At 39.6% G+C, this 19646-nt stretch overlaps 1 protein-coding gene across 1 annotated transcript in view; it reads left to right on the top strand.

Annotated features, from left to right (window-relative positions):
• Window positions 1–14698, top strand: part of syt7a (synaptotagmin VIIa) — a 75631-nt gene extending 60933 nt beyond the window's left edge. The window contains exons 7-12 of the mRNA XM_041998173.1: window positions 7209–7311; window positions 9171–9438; window positions 11700–11869; window positions 12199–12313; window positions 12936–13135; window positions 14594–14698. Coding sequence (XP_041854107.1) covers window positions 7209–7311; window positions 9171–9438; window positions 11700–11869; window positions 12199–12313; window positions 12936–13135; window positions 14594–14698 — 961 coding nt within the window. The remainder of the gene's footprint in view (window positions 1–7208; window positions 7312–9170; window positions 9439–11699; window positions 11870–12198; window positions 12314–12935; window positions 13136–14593) is intronic.
• Window positions 14699–19646: the final 4948 nt, after the last annotated feature.

Consider the following 19646-nt stretch of genomic DNA (forward strand, 5'->3'; position numbering starts at 1 on the left):
AGATATATGTTTGGGCAAAGCCATTTAAGGATATAAACGTGGGAAGTACGGTTTTAAATCAATAGGAACTTTAAAAGGAAGCCAATAAATGGCAGCAAGTGCAGCAATAATTAGTCTTGCTGTAGCAATATGAATTAACTGGAGGCAATGGAGGGAGTCCCGACTGATACCTAAGTACAACGCACACTTAAACAAAAGCACACATAGCCTTTTGTAAGTCACTGGAAAGACTGTCTTAACTACCTTAACATGGAAAATCAACACTAATCAAAACCTCACCATCATCAAAATTAAGGTTAGAATAAAATATTAATCCTATTTTGAGCTTTTGGGGTGATATTATCTGAAAGATTCCCAAGACTAAAAACAATAAAAGTGAGAAAATTTGGGGGGGACCAGAATGACCCCTAGTTGTGGTCATTGTACTTAAGGAAATCAACACAACCGAAAGAAAGAAAGAAACAAACCAAAAAATACACTTCAGAATTCATGACAGCACGAGAAATAACAATATATTTAAAACGGTCAGAAAACACACCAATTTAACAACAATAAACAAAAACACAATAACCTTTCACATAAGCACAAAGCACAATAAAACAAAGAAAAAAAATAGGCAACTAAACAGAACCTTTTTACTAAACTCCCGAAACATTTTGTGTACTTTTATTGTGCTTTTGGTTTTCTTGTGTTTTGCACATCAAGGCAATCATACCTGAAATGACCAGAATAGTTCAACATAGCTTCAGCTGTGCTTATATGTTTGTATCAAAGACATTTTTAATATCACTTGCATGGACCATAATAATGCCGTACATGTAATTTCAGTTTGATGTCTGTAACAATAAAATACATCAGACTTAAACATTGTTTCGATGACTTCAGACTTAAATTGTGGTTGGTTAAGTAAAGGACCTAAGTCCTTCTTCTACCACTAGAAACAGCTGTTCTGTTGGAGTTGCACTGATTTTAAACTTAACTTTTAAATTGACTATTCATTAAAATAAAATGTATTTAAAGTACTTGAGGCAAAAAAGAAAGAAGAAAAAGAAAAACAGCAGAGTTGAGTGTTAATGCTTCACTGTTGCTTGGTTATAGTTGAAGGCTATCCAAATAAACACACTGCATTCCCCACTGGCCACGAGAAGGTGTTGTAGTGTGTGATATTCATTATTCACTGACCTTGTGTGTACGATGACTGGGTGAAGTGAGACAGGGGTGGACAAACAATTTGAACTACAGCATAGTTCATGGTAAATAAAGACTTTCAGACCAAGGTTGAAAGACAGCGAGGAAAGGTTGTAAAATGAGATGTTTATGTACCAGGCATCCATTGGTTGTGGTTTTTAAAAGGCTTAATTAGCATGCCAGAGTGACTTGTCCATGCCTCATTGGTCTTCACTCATACAATTCAGTTGTGACTCAGTGAGCATACACTGTAGGTTCTCTTCAACTGCTCGTTGCTGTAAAGAGAAGCCACAATCCCTGAGCGCTTTCAATCTAGATCTCTTTCTAAGCTGCAAGTTAACAGTCCAATGAGGATGGAGGTTCAGGACAGAGGAGGTGGGATATATCCTTGTGCAGCATTAACATTCAATCCACTTGCCTGTGGTCTTTCAATTATTCATGCATGCATGTTACATCATTTTGTGTAAGCCAGTGGAGATTTTTTTTCCCTCACAGATATTAATAGACATAGTTGTATATTTCTGTGCCTCAAAGAAACGATGCACTTAGAAAGCTTCTCTGTCTGGTAATTGCCATGTGGGTCATATATCGCTTCATAATTTGTGAGCTTATTATAATGCTTAAGTTGACATGAAAAACAAACACAGTAGATGGTAGTTATTACCCCTTAAAGCTAAATCAATATAAGTGTGTTATTTATTTAAGTTCTTGACTGTGTGTTTGTTACCTCGTGGCATTATTCTCAAAGGAAGGAGTTGTGGTTGGTGGAGGGTGGTGTGTTCAGGTTCTCATGACTTTCGGTCATCTCGAGGTCACATTTTACAAAGCCCTGGGCTACAAAACATAACAACATTTCAGAAATGACAACAACGAAGCAAAACCCAACCTTTCACAAAAGGTGTTTTGCGAAATGTTTTTCTTTTTTGTATTTTTCCGAGAAGAAGATGTTTTCTTTCTTGTTTTGTGAAATGCTGCAGAATTTATAGTTTCAGTCTTGTGTTTTATAAAATGTCTTTTTTTGTTTTGTTTTGTTTTTTGTGTTCTTCGAAGAAAGCATTTTCGTTTTTGTAGGATGCTTTGTGTTTTTCGCGTTTGTCCTTACTTGGAAAATGTATAGTTTTCTTCTGTCATTGTTTTGTTAACTTTGTTTAGTATTTTTTTTTTTTGTGAAATGTTATATTTTTTAATTTAACATTTGTTTTGTCATTTTTATTAGAAAATTTTGTTGTGTTTTTGATTTGTTGTTGTGTTTTGTCCCTTTGAACGACTGTACTTTCAGATCATTAACAGAAAACTGTTTTGTTTTCTTTGAGACCAGACTAAGAAAATGCTGTTATTGTGCTTCAAGATTATAGGATCTGTGTGTGTTTTTACATGAACACGTAAAAGGGTTATGCTTTGCTGTGGTAGTCTGACACAGGGCTTTACAGGCGCAGCTAATAAGCAGAGTCTTCAGGGGCTCTGCCTAAGACTAGACTGTCCCTGAGGCTTTGGCTCCCAGCGGCCATTGCACTCATCCTCATATCACATGGTGAATGTTGAGATGCATTCAGTTACATGCTAAGAGAGTGAGAGAGCTGATAGCGTTAATGCATAGAAAAATAGAAGTCAGAAGGATGAGGCGGAGGGGAGAGTATTCATACATCCAGATATACATCCACAGGTCAGTGGAGAATGGGAGAAAAAAATCATAGTGCAAATCCATCTTCCTTCAGTGAGAGTACTTGGAGAGAGTACTCACTGTACTCTTCACATTCATGCATTAGAGCTGAAGGCAGCACTTTAGCCAGCAGGTACATGCTGGTACACATGCTTGTCTCGTACATCCCGATAGATGGATGGCTGACGGGTAGATGGGCTATTAGAAACATTAACCTGGGACTTCTGTGTTCTGCGTCAGAACAGGTGGCATATGTGCAGCAGCTTCCACCTCAGGGGCAATCACAGAAATGAATCAGGATTCCAAGCATTCGCTAGACTCGTGTTTGGAGTTTCAATGGACCTTTAAGAAAATGTTTTGATGACTTTGCTCTACTGATATTGCCTGGAATGATATATTAATTATTGTAACTGAGCTGTGAGGTATAAATGCTAAATTGCAAAGAGTATTGGGAGGTCATTAAAGGGAGTAAAATAATAAACTGTTAGATTTCCTGTAAGCTTGTCTTTGGTATCCACAGTAATCATGTTTGCCATTTTGACTGTATGCTTGGAACTTTATTGGAACTAGCAAGTGATATTGTCATGGTTTTCTATTAACATTTGAAGTTAAGTGAAAGAAGCATGTACACAGACTGCAGTATTTAGTACCTAACTTGCTACTTAATCCTGAAATTTGATTTTAGTAAATGACGATATTTAGCACATATTTATATTGCCAACATGCAGGAAATAATTAGTGAGAGTGGGAGCACCCCAATTTTTATATCACAGCCAAATTTGTGGCTGTAGCCTGAGAAGTGAGGCAACAGGGATGGTTGTCTGAGTCCTGTGTGAGTGCTGATTTGTTTCATGTGGATGATGAGATATGTAAGCTTCAGCCTGCTGTGGTTTTTACTATGACCCAAAGAGGTATGTTGCACGCCTAAAGGATGATAGATCTAGTGGGTGGCTAAGAAATTGAATATAGACATTGAAATACATCACTTCATGGTCTCAGGCGAGCATGTTATTTGAGTGTGACATGTTTGCAGAAGGGTGGGGAGTCTGAATGTTTAAAAAAAAAAAAAAAAAAAAAAAAAGAGGGGCTGGGTTGGGCTCTCTTTCTCGCGTCTCTCTCCAGCCTAGAAGTGGAGTGTCTTTCCCCCCATTCCCCCTCTCTTCGAGCTGCTGGCCCTCGGTCAGGTAACAAAACAGGATAGTATCACAGGACGGTGAAACCCAAAGTGGCCCGCCTGCCTCCATATGTCCGTTCATGTGAATGTGTGTGTCTGCGAGGCTCTCACCCGTACCTGTCATATATCCTATATCTTATCTTCTTTGTTCTCAGTGTGTTTGCCTGTTTGTTGCACCCCTTTGAACACACCCTTCCCTTGCGCCCACTCCTAACAACCTCTTGTCACACACACCCCAAAACCCCATATGTATGGTCTGTGTTTCAAGAGTCGTTGCTATGCCAACAGCCCACTTTCTGTGTCTTAGCTGTGGGAGAATCTGATCTGAGTCCACTCTGCCTCCCACTGGATACTGTAGACAACTGCAGGTTTTACAGAATCATATCAACCATATCAGCCAGGTTGGACAGAAAAAGCATTGGCACCAAAATATAGCAGTTGTAACTCTACCATCTGCCACAATTAATATAGCCTTTAAAATAAATTAAATAAACTGGAATCAATCTTCATGTTCAATTCATGATATTATGTGTGATCTGGAGATGGAAACTTATTTCCTCCAACAGAGCTGCAGCCTCTTTGTTTAAATAGCCTGGAGGCAGGGAGCAGAGGACCACCTCAGGTGCTGTAGAGGAAGGCTAGTAGAGAGGCCGTTCCCCTGGCTGCACTAGCTCTTACCTGAGAATGCACTGAATCCCTGAATGAAGCATGAAGGAGAATGAATAATTGAAGATGTTAACTCCCCCATCGATACTTGGGAGGTGGAGGAGGAGGGAGGTGCCATGCTTTACTTTAATCCAGACGAGTCTCTCCCTGCTGTAGAGTATATCATATCCTAACCCAGCCTTTTTCCCTCCTCTCACACGCATTGCCTGCAGTTTAGTCTGTTGAAGCAAAAAAAAAAAAAAAAAAAAAACAGGCCCTATGATAATGCAGTTACCTTCCTTGGTAACTAATGCAACTAACACCAATTGATGAATATTCCCTTCCCTTCTTAAGATGGTTAACATCCCTCCTTCCCCCCCGTCTCGCTCCAGTTCCTTTGCTGGTTGAAGTGAAGTCTGTTTGCTTGTCTCGTTTGCTTGCTTTTTCTGTCTGTCTATTTGTCAGTATATTTTCCCCTGGTTTTGTCCTTGTCTTTTGCAAAAATGCACACATTATTGCATTCAGCATCAATTCTCATCCAAATTTGCAGTTCAGCGCGGCCAACAAAAACTTATCTCTCGGTGAAAAGCTCGACAGACAAGGCTGGCCAGACAGACAGACTATCTATGGGCTCCTTGTTTATGCCCGTCCAAGGCATTGCCTTCACTCTAAGAGTGACAACTACTTGCATATATTATATATGCACATGTAGCCAATGCCAGTTTGTGCTTTGGCCCCTGTGTCCCCAGTCCACACTTTTAGAGTGTTGCGAAATGGTTGGAAAATCAGGTTAGCTTTATTAATAACTTTTATCACCTGTAGTTACTTTATTTCTAACACTGCCCTCTTTTGTAACACTCTAAATGTGCTCTTCCTATGTTCTTACTATTTGTCTACGTTTTTGTTTTCAGTGATAATTTTGAATGGTGTGTTACTTTATTTTTCTTTCATCATTTATTTTGACCTTTCCTCTTAAAGAAGGATAGTTCTTGCTCTTTATCCTGATAATCAACTGTATTTATTGTCTTTTTCTTTTTTGTGCTCTTTTTCTCCTTTTAGCATGTTTGCTCCTTTGTCTCCTGATAGAGACTTTGTGTGTGTGTGTAGCTCTTTAGTTTTGTCTCTTATTCTTTGATACATATCAGACTGACCAAACTAAGCCTCTCTTATGTTTCCAGGCTTTCCTTCCCTCATTCCCTATCTTTTCTTGCAGCTATGTTTTTTCTATCTAATGTGCTGGTGTTTGTAATGATGTCACTCTCTCTTTGGTTTTGGTTTTTGTACTGCATACTGTTCATGCTGTTAATATCTGCAATATCTTATAATACAGAAAAATCATTTTAAGCTTGCTTGTGTATTTCTCACATTTCTTTTTTGAACCTTCTATATTATCTACAGTCCTTATGATTTCTGTCAAGTGTGTGTTTGCAACTTCAGCATCCTCTCTGCATTTGCTTATTTTACTCTTTCTCTGTTTTTTTTTGTACTTGTTTTTCTTGTTTGTTTATTGCCTAATGGTGTTGAGTGTTCAGCCTCTCCATGTGCCTTAACCAGTCATCTATATGGAATGCTGTGTGTCCAGTGTGTCACGTTACATTAGCCAGGATTTTTGCATTGGACTGTTTCTTGGTCTGTCTTTTGTCATGCTTTCTTTAATCTCGTAAGATTTTTCTCCTTTAATTTTCTTCTCCACTTTTGCTGTTTTTCTTTTATGTACACTTTGTGATTCTTGTTTTTGATGTATGAACATAGGGATTTTTCTCCCAGAGTGTTTATCCCACATGTTTTTTCGACCATCCTCGTGCACAGGAACTAAACTTAACATCTATTAACATTTGTACTTTAGTGCCAGCTGCGCCACGGGAGATCTCTGCTCTCTCCTTTATTGTTCTATATATCATTTGTGTTATTGGTGCAACTAAGAGACATTTAAACTCACGTCTGTCCTTTACATGATGCTGTACATGTCTGTCCACTGTTGTTATAGTAACGTCATGTTGCTATAAATGTCATTATACATGTGTGTCTCATCTTCAGAGGAAATAAATGTTGATCTGACACCCTCCAGAGATTGGGGATAACAAACTGGTTTTAATCTATTTAAGTTTAGTGGCGCTGTTTTGTGCTCTTACTGAAAATGTGTTTGTTTATTTGGTGGAGCTAACTTTTTTTGTTAGAGATGTGGATGTGTGCCACACTGGATGTATCTATAGTCATCTCAGACTTCAGTTTTCATCAGACACAGCTCTCTACATCAATTGTCTTCAGTTCTAGTGCCCATAATTTATCTGTGGAATCTTTGGCAGATTTTATTTGGCTTCATTCAAGATAGCCACAGAAAGCACATTCAACTTTGAAGTGACATCTATCCAAAGTAAACTTGGATGGAATTGATAATTTTAGACAGCCAGTTTTCAACAGTTAAACAAGTGAAGGCTGGACTCCCTGTGTGCTCAGACATTCTGCCTTACTATAGATAAGTTAGCCTCTCAGCACACATCTTCACTGTTTTTCTTTGTCAACCTGAGTTTTTGCTTTCAGGGGCAACAAGCCAGCTAACAGCCCCAAAGGCCAGCCTCCAGATGCTGATGGACACTCCTCCGTAACGGACCTGGCAAACTCTCTCACTGGAGACATGGTGATGGTAAGAAGCCTGTTCCATTTCCTATTCATCCTCAGTCATGTTGGTTGACTGGTGATCTGTAATGTACATGTGGAATTTGATACCAACACCATGCTCTTTCAGTGAAAGAGAGTCTTGAATGTTTAGATTTCAACACTAAGGTCACTCTGGAAGATTCTATAAAAGAAGCATTCATCAAAGATAGTCTTTGTAAACAAGGATGGATTGGAGTGCACCACTTTTTGCCAAACTCTGTCACATAAAGTCAGTTAACAAAAGAAAACATATCTTTGATCTTTTAACATTCATAATGTATAAAATTGTCAAAAAATTATATATATATATATATATATAATAAGTCAGAGGCCTTTGAACTATGCTCATTGTCAGCCAATGTTGTACAGTAAAATAAGCATAAATACACATTTAGAGACAGTTCAGTTCAGTCAAGATTAAGACAGCTGTTTGCTGTCGTTGACACCTCTGTCGGATAATTACTGCATTAGGAGCTTTGGCCATAACTGACCTTGGTTTAATCATATACTGTTTGAAACCATGGTAACAAAGGTTATGTTTCAGGAGAGGAAAACCTCTTACCTCTAGATTCTAGACTTTCCTTCTTGTCAAGCCTTTAAGGTTGGTGATGCTCCCTGAAAAGGTCTGGCCTGAATAAACACATTACAAGACAAAGTTCTTAGTCTGACTTTAGTCAAGTGTGCTTCAATTTCCAGGGCAGGAGTTTCTGACAATAATAAAGGTGATCTGAAAGGTTTAGAAACAATATTCAAGTTATTTTTTATGTTTACGTGCTGTTTGCCATGCAGTATGGTAATTCTGAGTCACCATGTAGGAATTGTGTCGCAAAGTCATTTTTAGTACAAATTACAAGGTAATCTAAAATTGGAAATTGTAACAAGGGAGCCACAAAAGACAGAAAAAAACACTGACAGTTCCCACAGAGGCAATCAAGTAAGACAAGTCATCCAAGGTGACTCAGTGATAAATTAGAGCTGGAATATTTCTTTTCTTCACACTAGCTCTGACTGATAGTTCTAAAATTCATATTGATGAATGCTGACTGTCTTTGTCATTTTAAAATTGTTACTCTGGCATAAAAAACAAAAATCAGCAACCTAAGGTAATTTTTGGAACAAGTGTTTTTATGCAAAGACTTCAAGTTGGTCTTTTTTCAAAATGTCAGCTGTGGCTTTTGCACAAAGTGGTTTAATGAAGAGCTGGTTCGTTATCTCCACACAAAGTCCTACATTCTTTGTTCCACTTTAATGCTTTGTTAGTGGGGGAGAAATACACTTAAAGGACAAGGACAGAAGGTGGAGCCACAGGAAGAAAAGAAGTGACTGTCAAGACAGCTGCAAGTGTAGAATGCCAACCATGAGCTGGGCTTCTCTGACTGTTCTCTCAATGCCTCTCACGCAATGCTCTCTCTTCTCTTTTTTCTGTTTGTCTTTTGCTCTCTCTTTCACTTTCTCTGTCCGCTGCTTTTATCAGATAGTGGCCTTTTAGTGCACAGCAATGATAAAGCAGTCAGACTGACTGTGAGAGAGAATCTGGGGGTCTAAAGCTCGCTATCTTCAATCTGAGCACCTCCTGCCTCTTAAGGATATTAGTAAGGAAATTAAACTCTCTCAGTCTTCTTAACATCAGACCAATCTCTGCCTCTGAGCAGCTGCTCGAGTATGCCGTAATAGAAATGCAGCTCTAAAATTTCATCCTATTACAACTTCTCTCTGTCAAAGTTTGTGTGCATGTACTTGTGATACACAAAGTGTGTGCCCTTGGAGTTAGCTTTTCATATGAGTGGCTGCCACTGTTGAATGTGTGAGTATTTGTATTCATTTGTTAATATTTATGGCCTGCAGCTATCTCCAGGTTCTGAGGACGATGATGGTGAAGGGCCTATCAGTGAAAAGCTGGGCCGGATCCAGTTCAGCATAGGCTACAGCTTCCAGAACACAACCCTCACTGTCAAAGTTCTCAAAGGCCAGGACCTCCCAGCCAAGGACTTCTCCGGTACCTCGGACCCTTTTGTCAAAATCTACCTGCTGCCTGACAAAAAGCACAAACTGGAGACCAAGGTCAAGAGGAAGAACCTCAACCCACACTGGAATGAAACCTTCCTCTTTGAGGGTCTGTCTTGTTACCAATCATCCAACCACTGTTGCAAATTTTATTTTTTTACTCCATTACATTATGTCATGCAGAAAAATTATTTTTAAAAATGTATTTATGGGGGATCAAGCCGTCACATTAAGCAGCATAATTTAGCCACAAAAATTGCATTTTTGAAATGGTAAATGTTTTGGCTTTTATATTGCCATTAATTCTTAAGTACATCCAACAAACACTTTACAGTGACTTCTTTACACTCAACCAATAACACACCTACACCAGTGCTGGCTGAGCTGCCGACATGACCCACAAATTGTTCGGTGTTTTCACTCACCTGCAATGAAATGAAAAGCTGCTGACTGTCCTGAAACTCAAATCATCCAATGAAAATGAAAAATGGTATACCTTCAGCTTTTTTAATATTTATACAACAGATTGAGCTATTTCTAAAATCTGTAATTTTCTTTATGGACCCATCATTACAAGAACGTCTGAGTAAGATTAAACTACCTGTGGCCTAAAAATTCCACAAATATTCAAGAAATCCTTCTTTTTTACTGACCAGATCCTTGAAACATATATATATGTTATAAACATCTAACATAGATATTATTTATGTAAATCACATGCTAAAGCCTCCTTTTTCAAAACTTCCTTTTTTTTAATTTAGTTCAAAATGAACAACAAAAGCAGAAAATAAGACAAAACAAAAACAAAATTAAAGTAGTGTCACACAGAATTCAATTTAATTCAATTTAGTTCAATTCAGTTCAATTCAATTCATTCATTTATTTATTTTCATTCATTCATTATCATTCATTCTGACCATGATAATGAGCAACCTTAACAAAACCGAATGAAAATGTTAGCTTTATGCTAACTTAGGCAGTACAGTTGACTTGGTTGTCGAGGAAAAAGCTGGCAATTGAATATCCCTTTTGAAATCTTTCTCCTTCTGGAGCTCATTCCAACGGTGGAAGGCTAGCGTGATGTTTATCACCTTTTTGTATCACCTGGTCACGTTGCCTTTTAAGTCCCCTTTTTTGCTTTTTCAAAACATCTCCCATGCTGCTGCTGTATATGCATGGTCATGCATTTTTGTAAATAACAATTTCACAAATTTATCTAGCTTGCTGGGGTATTAAGCTACTCTCGTTTATTTTCTTGTACGTTTCAGTAATGCTGGCTCGCAAGGAAAACGCGTAGTTGGTGCTGCACCTTTGCCTCCAACTGTTGTTTTAAGATTGCAGACTGTCATGGTGCTTCCCTAAAGGCGGATTTATACTCACGCGGCATCTGAGTCTGTGTCACCGCCGTAGGTGCTGTGTAGGTCCGCAGAGGCTTAACGCGCACCTCTTCCAGACCTGACGTGCACTTCTGTTATGCAGACGGTTACGCGGCGGTACTCCCTTGTGATTGGTCAGTTTGGGATCACGTGTTGCCTGATCTCTGGATTTTCAGAAAATAGCTACCAAACTGAAGTAAACCATCAAAAGACGTGGTGAGTTTACCAGCTGATACCACCCCTGCTGCCACCTTCAGATTAGGTGGAGAAACTGCAACACAACACCAAAACAATGCATACCCCCTACGCTTGAGTGCGATAGCAAACTTAGCAGCGTCAGCCACACAGTAGCTGACAGCATGCAGACGCCGCACGAGTATAAATCCGCCTTAATCACTAATAGCTTACCCGTCATATATATGAACAAATCTAAAATTCTTTTTAACGAGAATGTTTCAGATCATTAGCGGAAGTCATAATCCACCAACACACACATATACATGCAGACATTGATTTTGACCAGTAAACAACAAAAAATGTTACACAATGTCCCTTTAAAAAAGCGCTATAAGACTTGTGTGAAAACTCATAAAAAGGTGTGAAGAGCATCCTGTATGGTTTCATTATAACCACACACACACACACACACACACACACACACACACACACACACACACACACACAAGAATGTTGAAATAGCTCAAACCCTTTCCAAAGGCTGAATAGTGTGTGCTCTTGAAAAATGAATGAGATCAGTGTCTGTGACAAGAGTACTGTATAATGATCCCTCTGGGTCATTTCACAGAACACTGACTGGTCCAGCAGCTTTGGAAATGCACTTTGGCCTTTCCCAAATTCAGCCCTGTTAGCATGTTGCACATTACATTACCCTCTCTGTACTGTCAGGAGCACTAACATTACTGTTTTTCATTCTTCATGACTTAGCTGTGCCTGGCTCCCCCCTGAAGTGTTATCTGTTCTGTGTCTGTTTTAGGCTTCCCTTATGAGAAGGTGAGAGAGCGCACTCTCTACCTCCAGGTGTTGGACTACGACCGCTTTAGTAGGAATGACCCCATTGGAGAGGTGTCAATTCCCCTGAATAAGGTGGAACTGGGCCAGATGAAGACTTTTTGGAAAGAGCTCAAGCCCTGCAGTGATGGCAGTGTAAGAGATAAAGCAATGACCATGCAGCAGAACCATGAGAATCTGCTCTTTTAATTCCAGTGTTATTAAATAAAGCAACTTTGACACATTTGGTGACTGTTTTCAGCATGGGAACCTGATTGACGTAATTTTTGGGTGAGCAACATTTTCGCCTAAGCAAGCCTGGTCACTGGACCATTTGTGTTTGGCACAAGGGGTTAGAGTAGAAAGGGCAGTGATGTAAGATTACACAACAGGCTAGTGAGTAATCTAGAGTTTGATATCCTCTGATGAAATCTGATATTAGACCAGATGATTCATGCACCATTGTGTTTGTGTGTGTTCCTCAGGGGAGACGAGGAGACCTGCTGGTGTCTCTCTGTTATAATCCCACAGCCAACACCATCACTGTGAACATCATCAAAGCGCGCAATCTGAAAGCCATGGATATCGGGGGCACCTCAGGTAGCGAATCCTCTGTGTTTGCTTAGTCTTTTTTTTCTAACCTATATTTACTATTCATTTGCCCTTTTCATGACTTTGGAAGCTCTGTGTCTCTGTTAACAAACATTTACTGACTCTGTGCAGGGAATGGTCACTGTCTACTGTAGATAGCTGCAGCAGCAAGGTGACATTACATCCAGCATCTCTTTGTTGACCTCTCTGCCTGTATATCTATGAGGATCTTGAGACTCCCAGCCAAATGTGTCTCAGCTCTGTCTGGTGGCTGTTTGTTTTTAAAATATCCAGTCTCACAGAGAAGGGCTTTCTTTGCCATATATATTATCAAATTACAGCTTCTTCAGTACTATGAGTGCCACCTACTAGAATCACCGAAAATAATAATGCTCCAGAATTGGTAGTACAAATCCCAGGCCCTATTTCCATAAATACTTCCTCATTTGTACGTTTCCTAGCTCAGGGAATAGGTTGACCTTGAGCTCAAACGAGATATCTGCCTCCCTGCTGCCTTCACTGACTTTCACAATTAAGAGGGTAATAGCTAACTTGATCCCAAAAACACCATCCAGGAGAATCTTCATTGTCCCTCTCATGTAAAATGCTGCTGTTTGCATCCATATTGCAGATCCCTATGTGAAAGTGTGGCTTATGCACAAAGATAAGCGTGTGGAGAAGAAGAAGACAGTGGTGATGAAGCGCTGTCTGAACCCTGTTTTCAATGAGTCCTTCCCTTTTGACGTGCCCGCTCATGTGTTGAGGGAGACTACTATCATCATCACCGTCATGGACAAGGACAGGCTCAGCCGCAATGATGTTATTGGCAAGGTAATGTGTCAGGGTGCTATCTGTGTAGTAGCTCTCACTTACAGTTTACTTCAATTCTGTTCAACTTCTTGAAGTGCTGCAATGTAAGTTCCCTCAAGTATTGCCATTAAATATCATTTAAAAGTACATCACCTGAGCATTTTTAGACTTGATACTTTAGTTTGATTGCACTACATATACTGTTGAACTTTTAAATTAACTACATTTCTCACAGATTTATATACCTTGTAGCAGTTTAGAGCATTCTGAAATAAAGATTAATATAAAATGGTTAACAGTTATACAGGAAGTTTACCTGACAGTAAATGACTTTATTAAAATCTGCCCCTTTTAAAAGCAATTAATTATATTACAATGAAAACATTTTTTATTGTCTTTAAGTACATTTAGCTAATTTCGCTTACAATATTTGCTATCACTTAAATAAGGTTTTGAAAGTAGACATTTTAACCAATTAAGTAGAAACTAGAAACTAGAAAAATGTTTGCAAGAAATACAATACTCAATCCTGAATACTTACAAAGTTATAATGGTAATTTGGATGGAGTAATGGGGAAATATGCAAGTTATAGTAAATGAAAACATTTGAAATAAGGCTATTTTCCAGTTTAAATTATAGTTAATCTAGTTATAGCTCTTGACAAATATCTCCATGTGCACTATTCACTCCCAAAGCTTAGTACTTGATATAGCACTTCTATGCTTTAATAACTTCTGATAGTGAAGTTGAGTGAAGGTGAGTTTAACTTGTGAAATCTTTGCTTATTCTTCTGATGGAAAAGTTTCCAGCTCATTAAGGTCTGATGGTTTTCTCAATTGAATTGCTGACTCAGAATTTTCCCAAAGATTTTTTGTGGGTTTCCTTTGAATCTATAAAGCCAGTTAGCAGTTTTGCAAGTTTCTGCAGCTTCCTTCAACACAGCTGAATCTATACCCCTTCACCATGGCGAGAGTATTATTCTGGACATTAGACTCACCTTTCTGTCATTCATTATGTTTGTTCAATGTTCCATCTTTCAATAGATAAAGGCTGACTTAAAAGGGACACTCAGCTCTACAGAAAGTCTTATTCAGAAACGTTTGAAGTCATAAATCTTTACTTTCTTTGGACAGGTGGAATAATAATTACTACAGCTGGTTTCTTTAAATTAATTAACAGAGAAATACATTTCTAACTTTATCAGTGATGCAGCCTGTAAGTGCACGGTGACCAGCATTCTTGCTTCATTTCATTACACTCATTGCTGCGCTCCAAAGATGACACAGCTCACTCTAAAGCAGGTCATACTAAATACCACTTTCAACCTGAACAAAGCAACATTAAGCTAAATGACACCTGTGTGAGGATATTACTTTTACAGAGAGATGAAGATTGCAACAATTTATCCTGTGTAAGGTGACTTAGAGAGGATTTCAGTAAGTGTTCTTGATCGTTTCATATTTTCTTTCCGCTTTCAGATCTACCTATCATGGAAGAGTGGACCAGCAGAAGTGAAGCACTGGAAAGACATGCTCGCTCGGCCGCGTACTAACGTCGCCCAGTGGCACGCTCTCAAGGCCTGAAAGCACCGCCCAGCTTCCTCCATGGCCCCTTCCCTTCTCCTGCCCCCCCAACCTCGCCAACTACGCCTCTCTCCCTTCCTCCTGCTCCTGTCCTTATGCACAAGACTGACTTGCTGCCAGGCTGCGAAACACGGGTACAATTAGCCATCTGCTCTCTTAAACCTTTAAACTCTTCTCTCTTTTATTTCAAAATCTCAATTTCCTCGCCCACTCTTCTCTTCTGTTCCCTTATTTTGTGCAGTCGTGTCTCAGTTTCAGTGTCTCACCACTTTGCCAATGGTCCCCCTGTTTCTAACTGTCTGTATGTCTGTCTGATCTTATGCACTTTGTCTATGGAGGTCTGATCTTTTTTTTTTTTGTTGATCCCTTAGTTCTAAACTGCACTGCAGCCCTGACCCATTAAAGGTGCCAGTCCCGTGGGATCACAGAAAATCTTTAGTAATGATCTTAACTTATTTAATCCTACTGTATGAATACTCCAGGTACACAATATTATTCAGTATGTACTATATGTACATATACATATTGATATATTAGGATTATATTGGCAGAACTTTCCCTCTACACATGACTAGTAAATAGTATGTTATCCATAGCCTGTCTGCTTTTTCCCACCTTCTCTGTCTCTTCATTTGTCTCCTGCTCCTCGTCATTTGTCTCAAGTGTACTATACCACCCCCCCCCCCCCCCCCCCATTTTCAGTCCTTCTTCCTTTTGACTCAAAACTGGTTTAATGTTCAGCTGAAGTTGTTGAAAGCACTCAATACTCTGTTTGTGATGAAACCTTCTGAAGTCAAGATGGAATTGCTGATCCTGCTGTTTTTTTTTTTCTCTCTCTCTTTTCCTTTCTTTTTTTCCTCTCTTTTCTTATTTTTCTCATTGTTAACCCTTTCTCTTCTTCTGGCACAATATTAGAGAACTACTTCCTTTTTGCCCCCCCCCCGCTCCCGTTTTCTGGGGCCCTCCCCATCGTCTGTGCGCTGTGGGTGCTGTGCTGTAGCTCCAATAAAAATAGAGATTTAAAAAAAAAAGAAAAAAAGAAAAACTGGAACTGGGAAAGCAGAGACACGAACTCGTGACATGGATCGCTCCTAATTTTTCCAGACAAACCAAGCCCTGACACAGTGAGAGAAAAAAGAAGAAGTGCAAAACAAAGTTAAATGCAAACAAATCATTACATCCTGAGATACTATGATGTCACTTTTCACAGCACTACCAACTGCGGAAACTAATTTTAATCTTCTACCAATGTTAACATGACAAAAAAGCTAAATTTGTGCTGTTTGTGCAAATGCATTTGGATTTGTGCACATACTTCTTTGTGTTTATTGATGCTATGAATTCTTTGTGCTGCCCTGTGCTATTGCTTTGTGCTGGTGGGGCATCAATCTCCACTGGGTTTGACTGTCTGGTGCGTTGCGCTAATGTGTGCCTGCTGGTGTGTATATGTTCACAGCAGCAGCACAATTCAAACTCTGCAAAAATCTTCTTCTCTTTTCTCTTTCTATTCTTGTGCTCTTCTTGCTCTTCTTACTGCCATTGTTTCCCCATCCTCTACTGCCCTGCCTTCTGAATGAGGGCATGGGGAAGTTCATTTTGCACTTTTTGAAAATGTAATAACAATAATAATGATGATGATGATGATGATTATAGCTGTGGTGAAAATCAAGGGAGGAGAATCTGAAAGGGTGGGCAGCAGTTGGAGAGAGGTGACGTCTGCTCTCTGATTTCAGGGTTTGGAGATGAGTTAGAGGACACAGAGGATGTAGGGCTCTCATCCTCCTCTTCTTGTCATATTCTTTTTCTGTGTGTAATTGTGTGTGTATTTGTATGGCAGCTACCAGACTCCTGGTGGCAGACTGCAAGTGTTTAAAAAGTCAAGCCAGGATTGAGATACCAGACTTGTCTGCTTGTTGCATGGTGACCAGTCGGCACGAAAGTGTAACTGCACAATATGTCACTCAACAACAAGCGTGGTAGCTTGTAAGCAACAGGCTGCACATTGTGCACAAATTGCATATCTGGGAACAGTGGGATCAACCTGCATTTGGATTCAACACTGACAGTGAAGTAAGATCACAAAGATTTTCTTGGAGTTTTTGTTGTACTTCACAGGAACTATGAATGGGTGTGATATTAGATGATGGCCTGATCCCCCAGTGTGAAATACAGTAGAAGCAGATTAGATATTATCTCTTTGCAGAGTGCTTGAAAGCACTACACTGTACAGTACTGGTAGTAGCCTGGCTTGTATAAGACATTCAACTCGGCATGATATTTCTGTAAATCAAGCAATCATAAACCAGGAACACTAAATAAGTCAGTCATTTAGAGCAGCTTACACAGACATCTTTTCTGTCTTAGAATATCTTCTACTGTAACTGTATTTATTTTCAATTTTATTAAATACTATGGGGCATAATTATGTCTGTTAATCAATATTTAATTTTACGCCAACAGATCAGGGTTTATTTCTAAATGACCATCCATGTTTCAAACTTATTTCAGATTAGACAGCCTTAGCATGCAGATAACAAGCGCTTTCTTTTCTGGTTAAGATTGCATAAGTTAATTTTACGCAGCATTTGCAGTTCTTCTGGTGCTGGTTTTCATTCATGATTAAGATAATATAAAGATACAGTGCGATTGTGCTTTGATCTGTACCAGGTTCCTTGTTACTAAGTGTCTCTGTAAGCTGGTTTGAGCAGCATGGTGTGCTGTGTGTTCTGGCCAATGTGTTTCATGTGAACCTCATTGCTGGCTGCTGTGATGCACTGATCCAGTCCAGCACCCTTCAGAACAATTGGCCAGCCATGGAACAGGCCCCACTGTTTTGACAGTCACTGCCTACAGTGTCACACCACATTATGCTCCCATTAGGTGGTGCTTTCTTGTACCTGTGAGTTTCTCTATCTGCATGCGTAATACTTGCTAAGATTAATCCAACTATTGGAGTTTTATCATTAGTAACCGTGTACAGGAAGATATAAGCTCACATTTTATCCTTGAGACAGTCGGAGGAAATTCTCTCAGTCAATATACACTCACTAATTTACCCAACATGCATGTCTTTGGACACAGAAAGGCCCTGAGGTGACGAGTAAGACTTTCTGGCTATAAGGCATCAGTCTTACCTGGTTTGTCAGTCAAAGATGATAAACGATCAATGCAAAATCACTGCTGAAGCTGTGAAAACACCATATGCAGCCAATGAGTCAACACCAGCTCCTCAGCTTTTTCCTTTCACCAAAATTCCACATTTCTCAAGGAGTGATGAATGGCCATGCTACAGGCGTTGATAAAGCTTTGTCATTAGCAACCCTGTAAACTTGGGTATATGTCTTTATTTTTAGCACAGTGTGATGGCAGTGGTCCTAGAAGGCAGACTTGAGGCTGGAAGGCTTCAGGGTTAGGATTTTAAAACTTTCAGTACAGAGTGCTTTTGAATACAGATGACCTCTAAAATTGAAATCCAATGCATAACACATTCTCTACTGCACTATTTGGGAAATGAGAGGCTACAGGGCTAACTGGAGTTGTGAAATTCTCAAACTACAGCTTTGATGAAGATTTGTAACAACTACAAAAATAAAAAGTCTTCTCTTTTAAATCTCCTTTTACATTTCCTCATCTGGTCATGTTACAAGCCAGGGGCGGCGTGGCTCAGCAAGGTAGAGCGGTCGTCTTGTAACCCAAGGGTTGCCTGTTTGATCCTCGGCCAAGTCGAGTTCATGTCGAGGGCAAGACACCGAACCCCTAATTGCTCCTGATGGGTCGTGGTTGAGCACCTTGCATCAGTGTGTGAATGTGTGTGTGAATGGGTGAATGTGATGTATAATGTAAAGCTCTTTGGGTATCATCCAAGGTACAGTAAAGCTCTATATAAATATGGACCATTCTCAAGACCACAAACTCAGCTTTTACATTGACCAAAGACAATACAAAAATTAGGACTGCATCATCATCACCAAATATTTCCTGACTGCATAAGGTATTTTTTTGTTAAAAAAGGCCTTAGAAGAGAGCATAGGAGTGAACTAAGAATTAAATACTTAAAGCAGCAGCACTATGGAAATTCAGCAGATTTTCACACTTTGGTGCTTTTTAAAGAAGAGTAATTCTGCCTCCATCTTGCATCCTGTCTCTTCTCTGAGCTCTCTCCAGCTAGCAAAAGCCTGTCCAATATTGACTGTTGTCTTAATTTTCTTGCTTTGTCACTTTCTCCATTTCTTTTCCTCACTTCTTCTGGTAATGTCCTCTTATGTTTCTTGCTTAACTGGCCATAGTGGATGTCCAAAACATCCAGTGTTTTGATATGCTGGAGTTATTGGAGTGTGGTGCAGTGCCATAAAGCATAATGCAGCTGTCACATGATGCTCTGGGCCGGAGCACATAGTTGTAAAGTGCAGTTTTCTTTCTTAGCATCCATTCCATGCCTCACAATTGGAATGCTCTGGATGTGACTTCATCGGAAGCTCCTTTTGGACTCCTCCAACCAGGGTTGGCTGGGGACATGCCTGTCAGTGCCAGGGGGGGCAGATACCATTTGCCTATATAAGGGGCTGGCACTTAGCAAGCAGGTCATTAAAAATCCTTTTCTCACTATGAGCAGACGTTCCAGTCAATTTCTCTCTTGACCCAACTGTCCCCCTCTGTACTTAGCTTGCCTGTCCACAGACATGAGTGCAAACTCAACTGCTGGGCACTTCGTTCCAGGCTTGCACAGTGTTTCTGAGAGAAAATTCTTCTCACAAACCTGTTGCAAAACAGCGGTGTGAGCTGTTTATTGCTATGGGCAGCAATTTGTAATGGTGTGTAGCAGAGTCTTTTAATGTAGTGTTGATGTTGTATGTTTTTGTGTTAAGCGTCCTTGGCAATGTAGTTTCCCCCCTCAGGATTAATAAAGTTATCTTATCTTATCTTAATTTTTTCTTTGCTGACTTGAGTA

Source organism: Melanotaenia boesemani, chromosome 10, assembly GCF_017639745.1.
Source record: "Melanotaenia boesemani isolate fMelBoe1 chromosome 10, fMelBoe1.pri, whole genome shotgun sequence".
NCBI classification, from domain to species: domain Eukaryota; kingdom Metazoa; phylum Chordata; class Actinopteri; order Atheriniformes; family Melanotaeniidae; genus Melanotaenia; species Melanotaenia boesemani.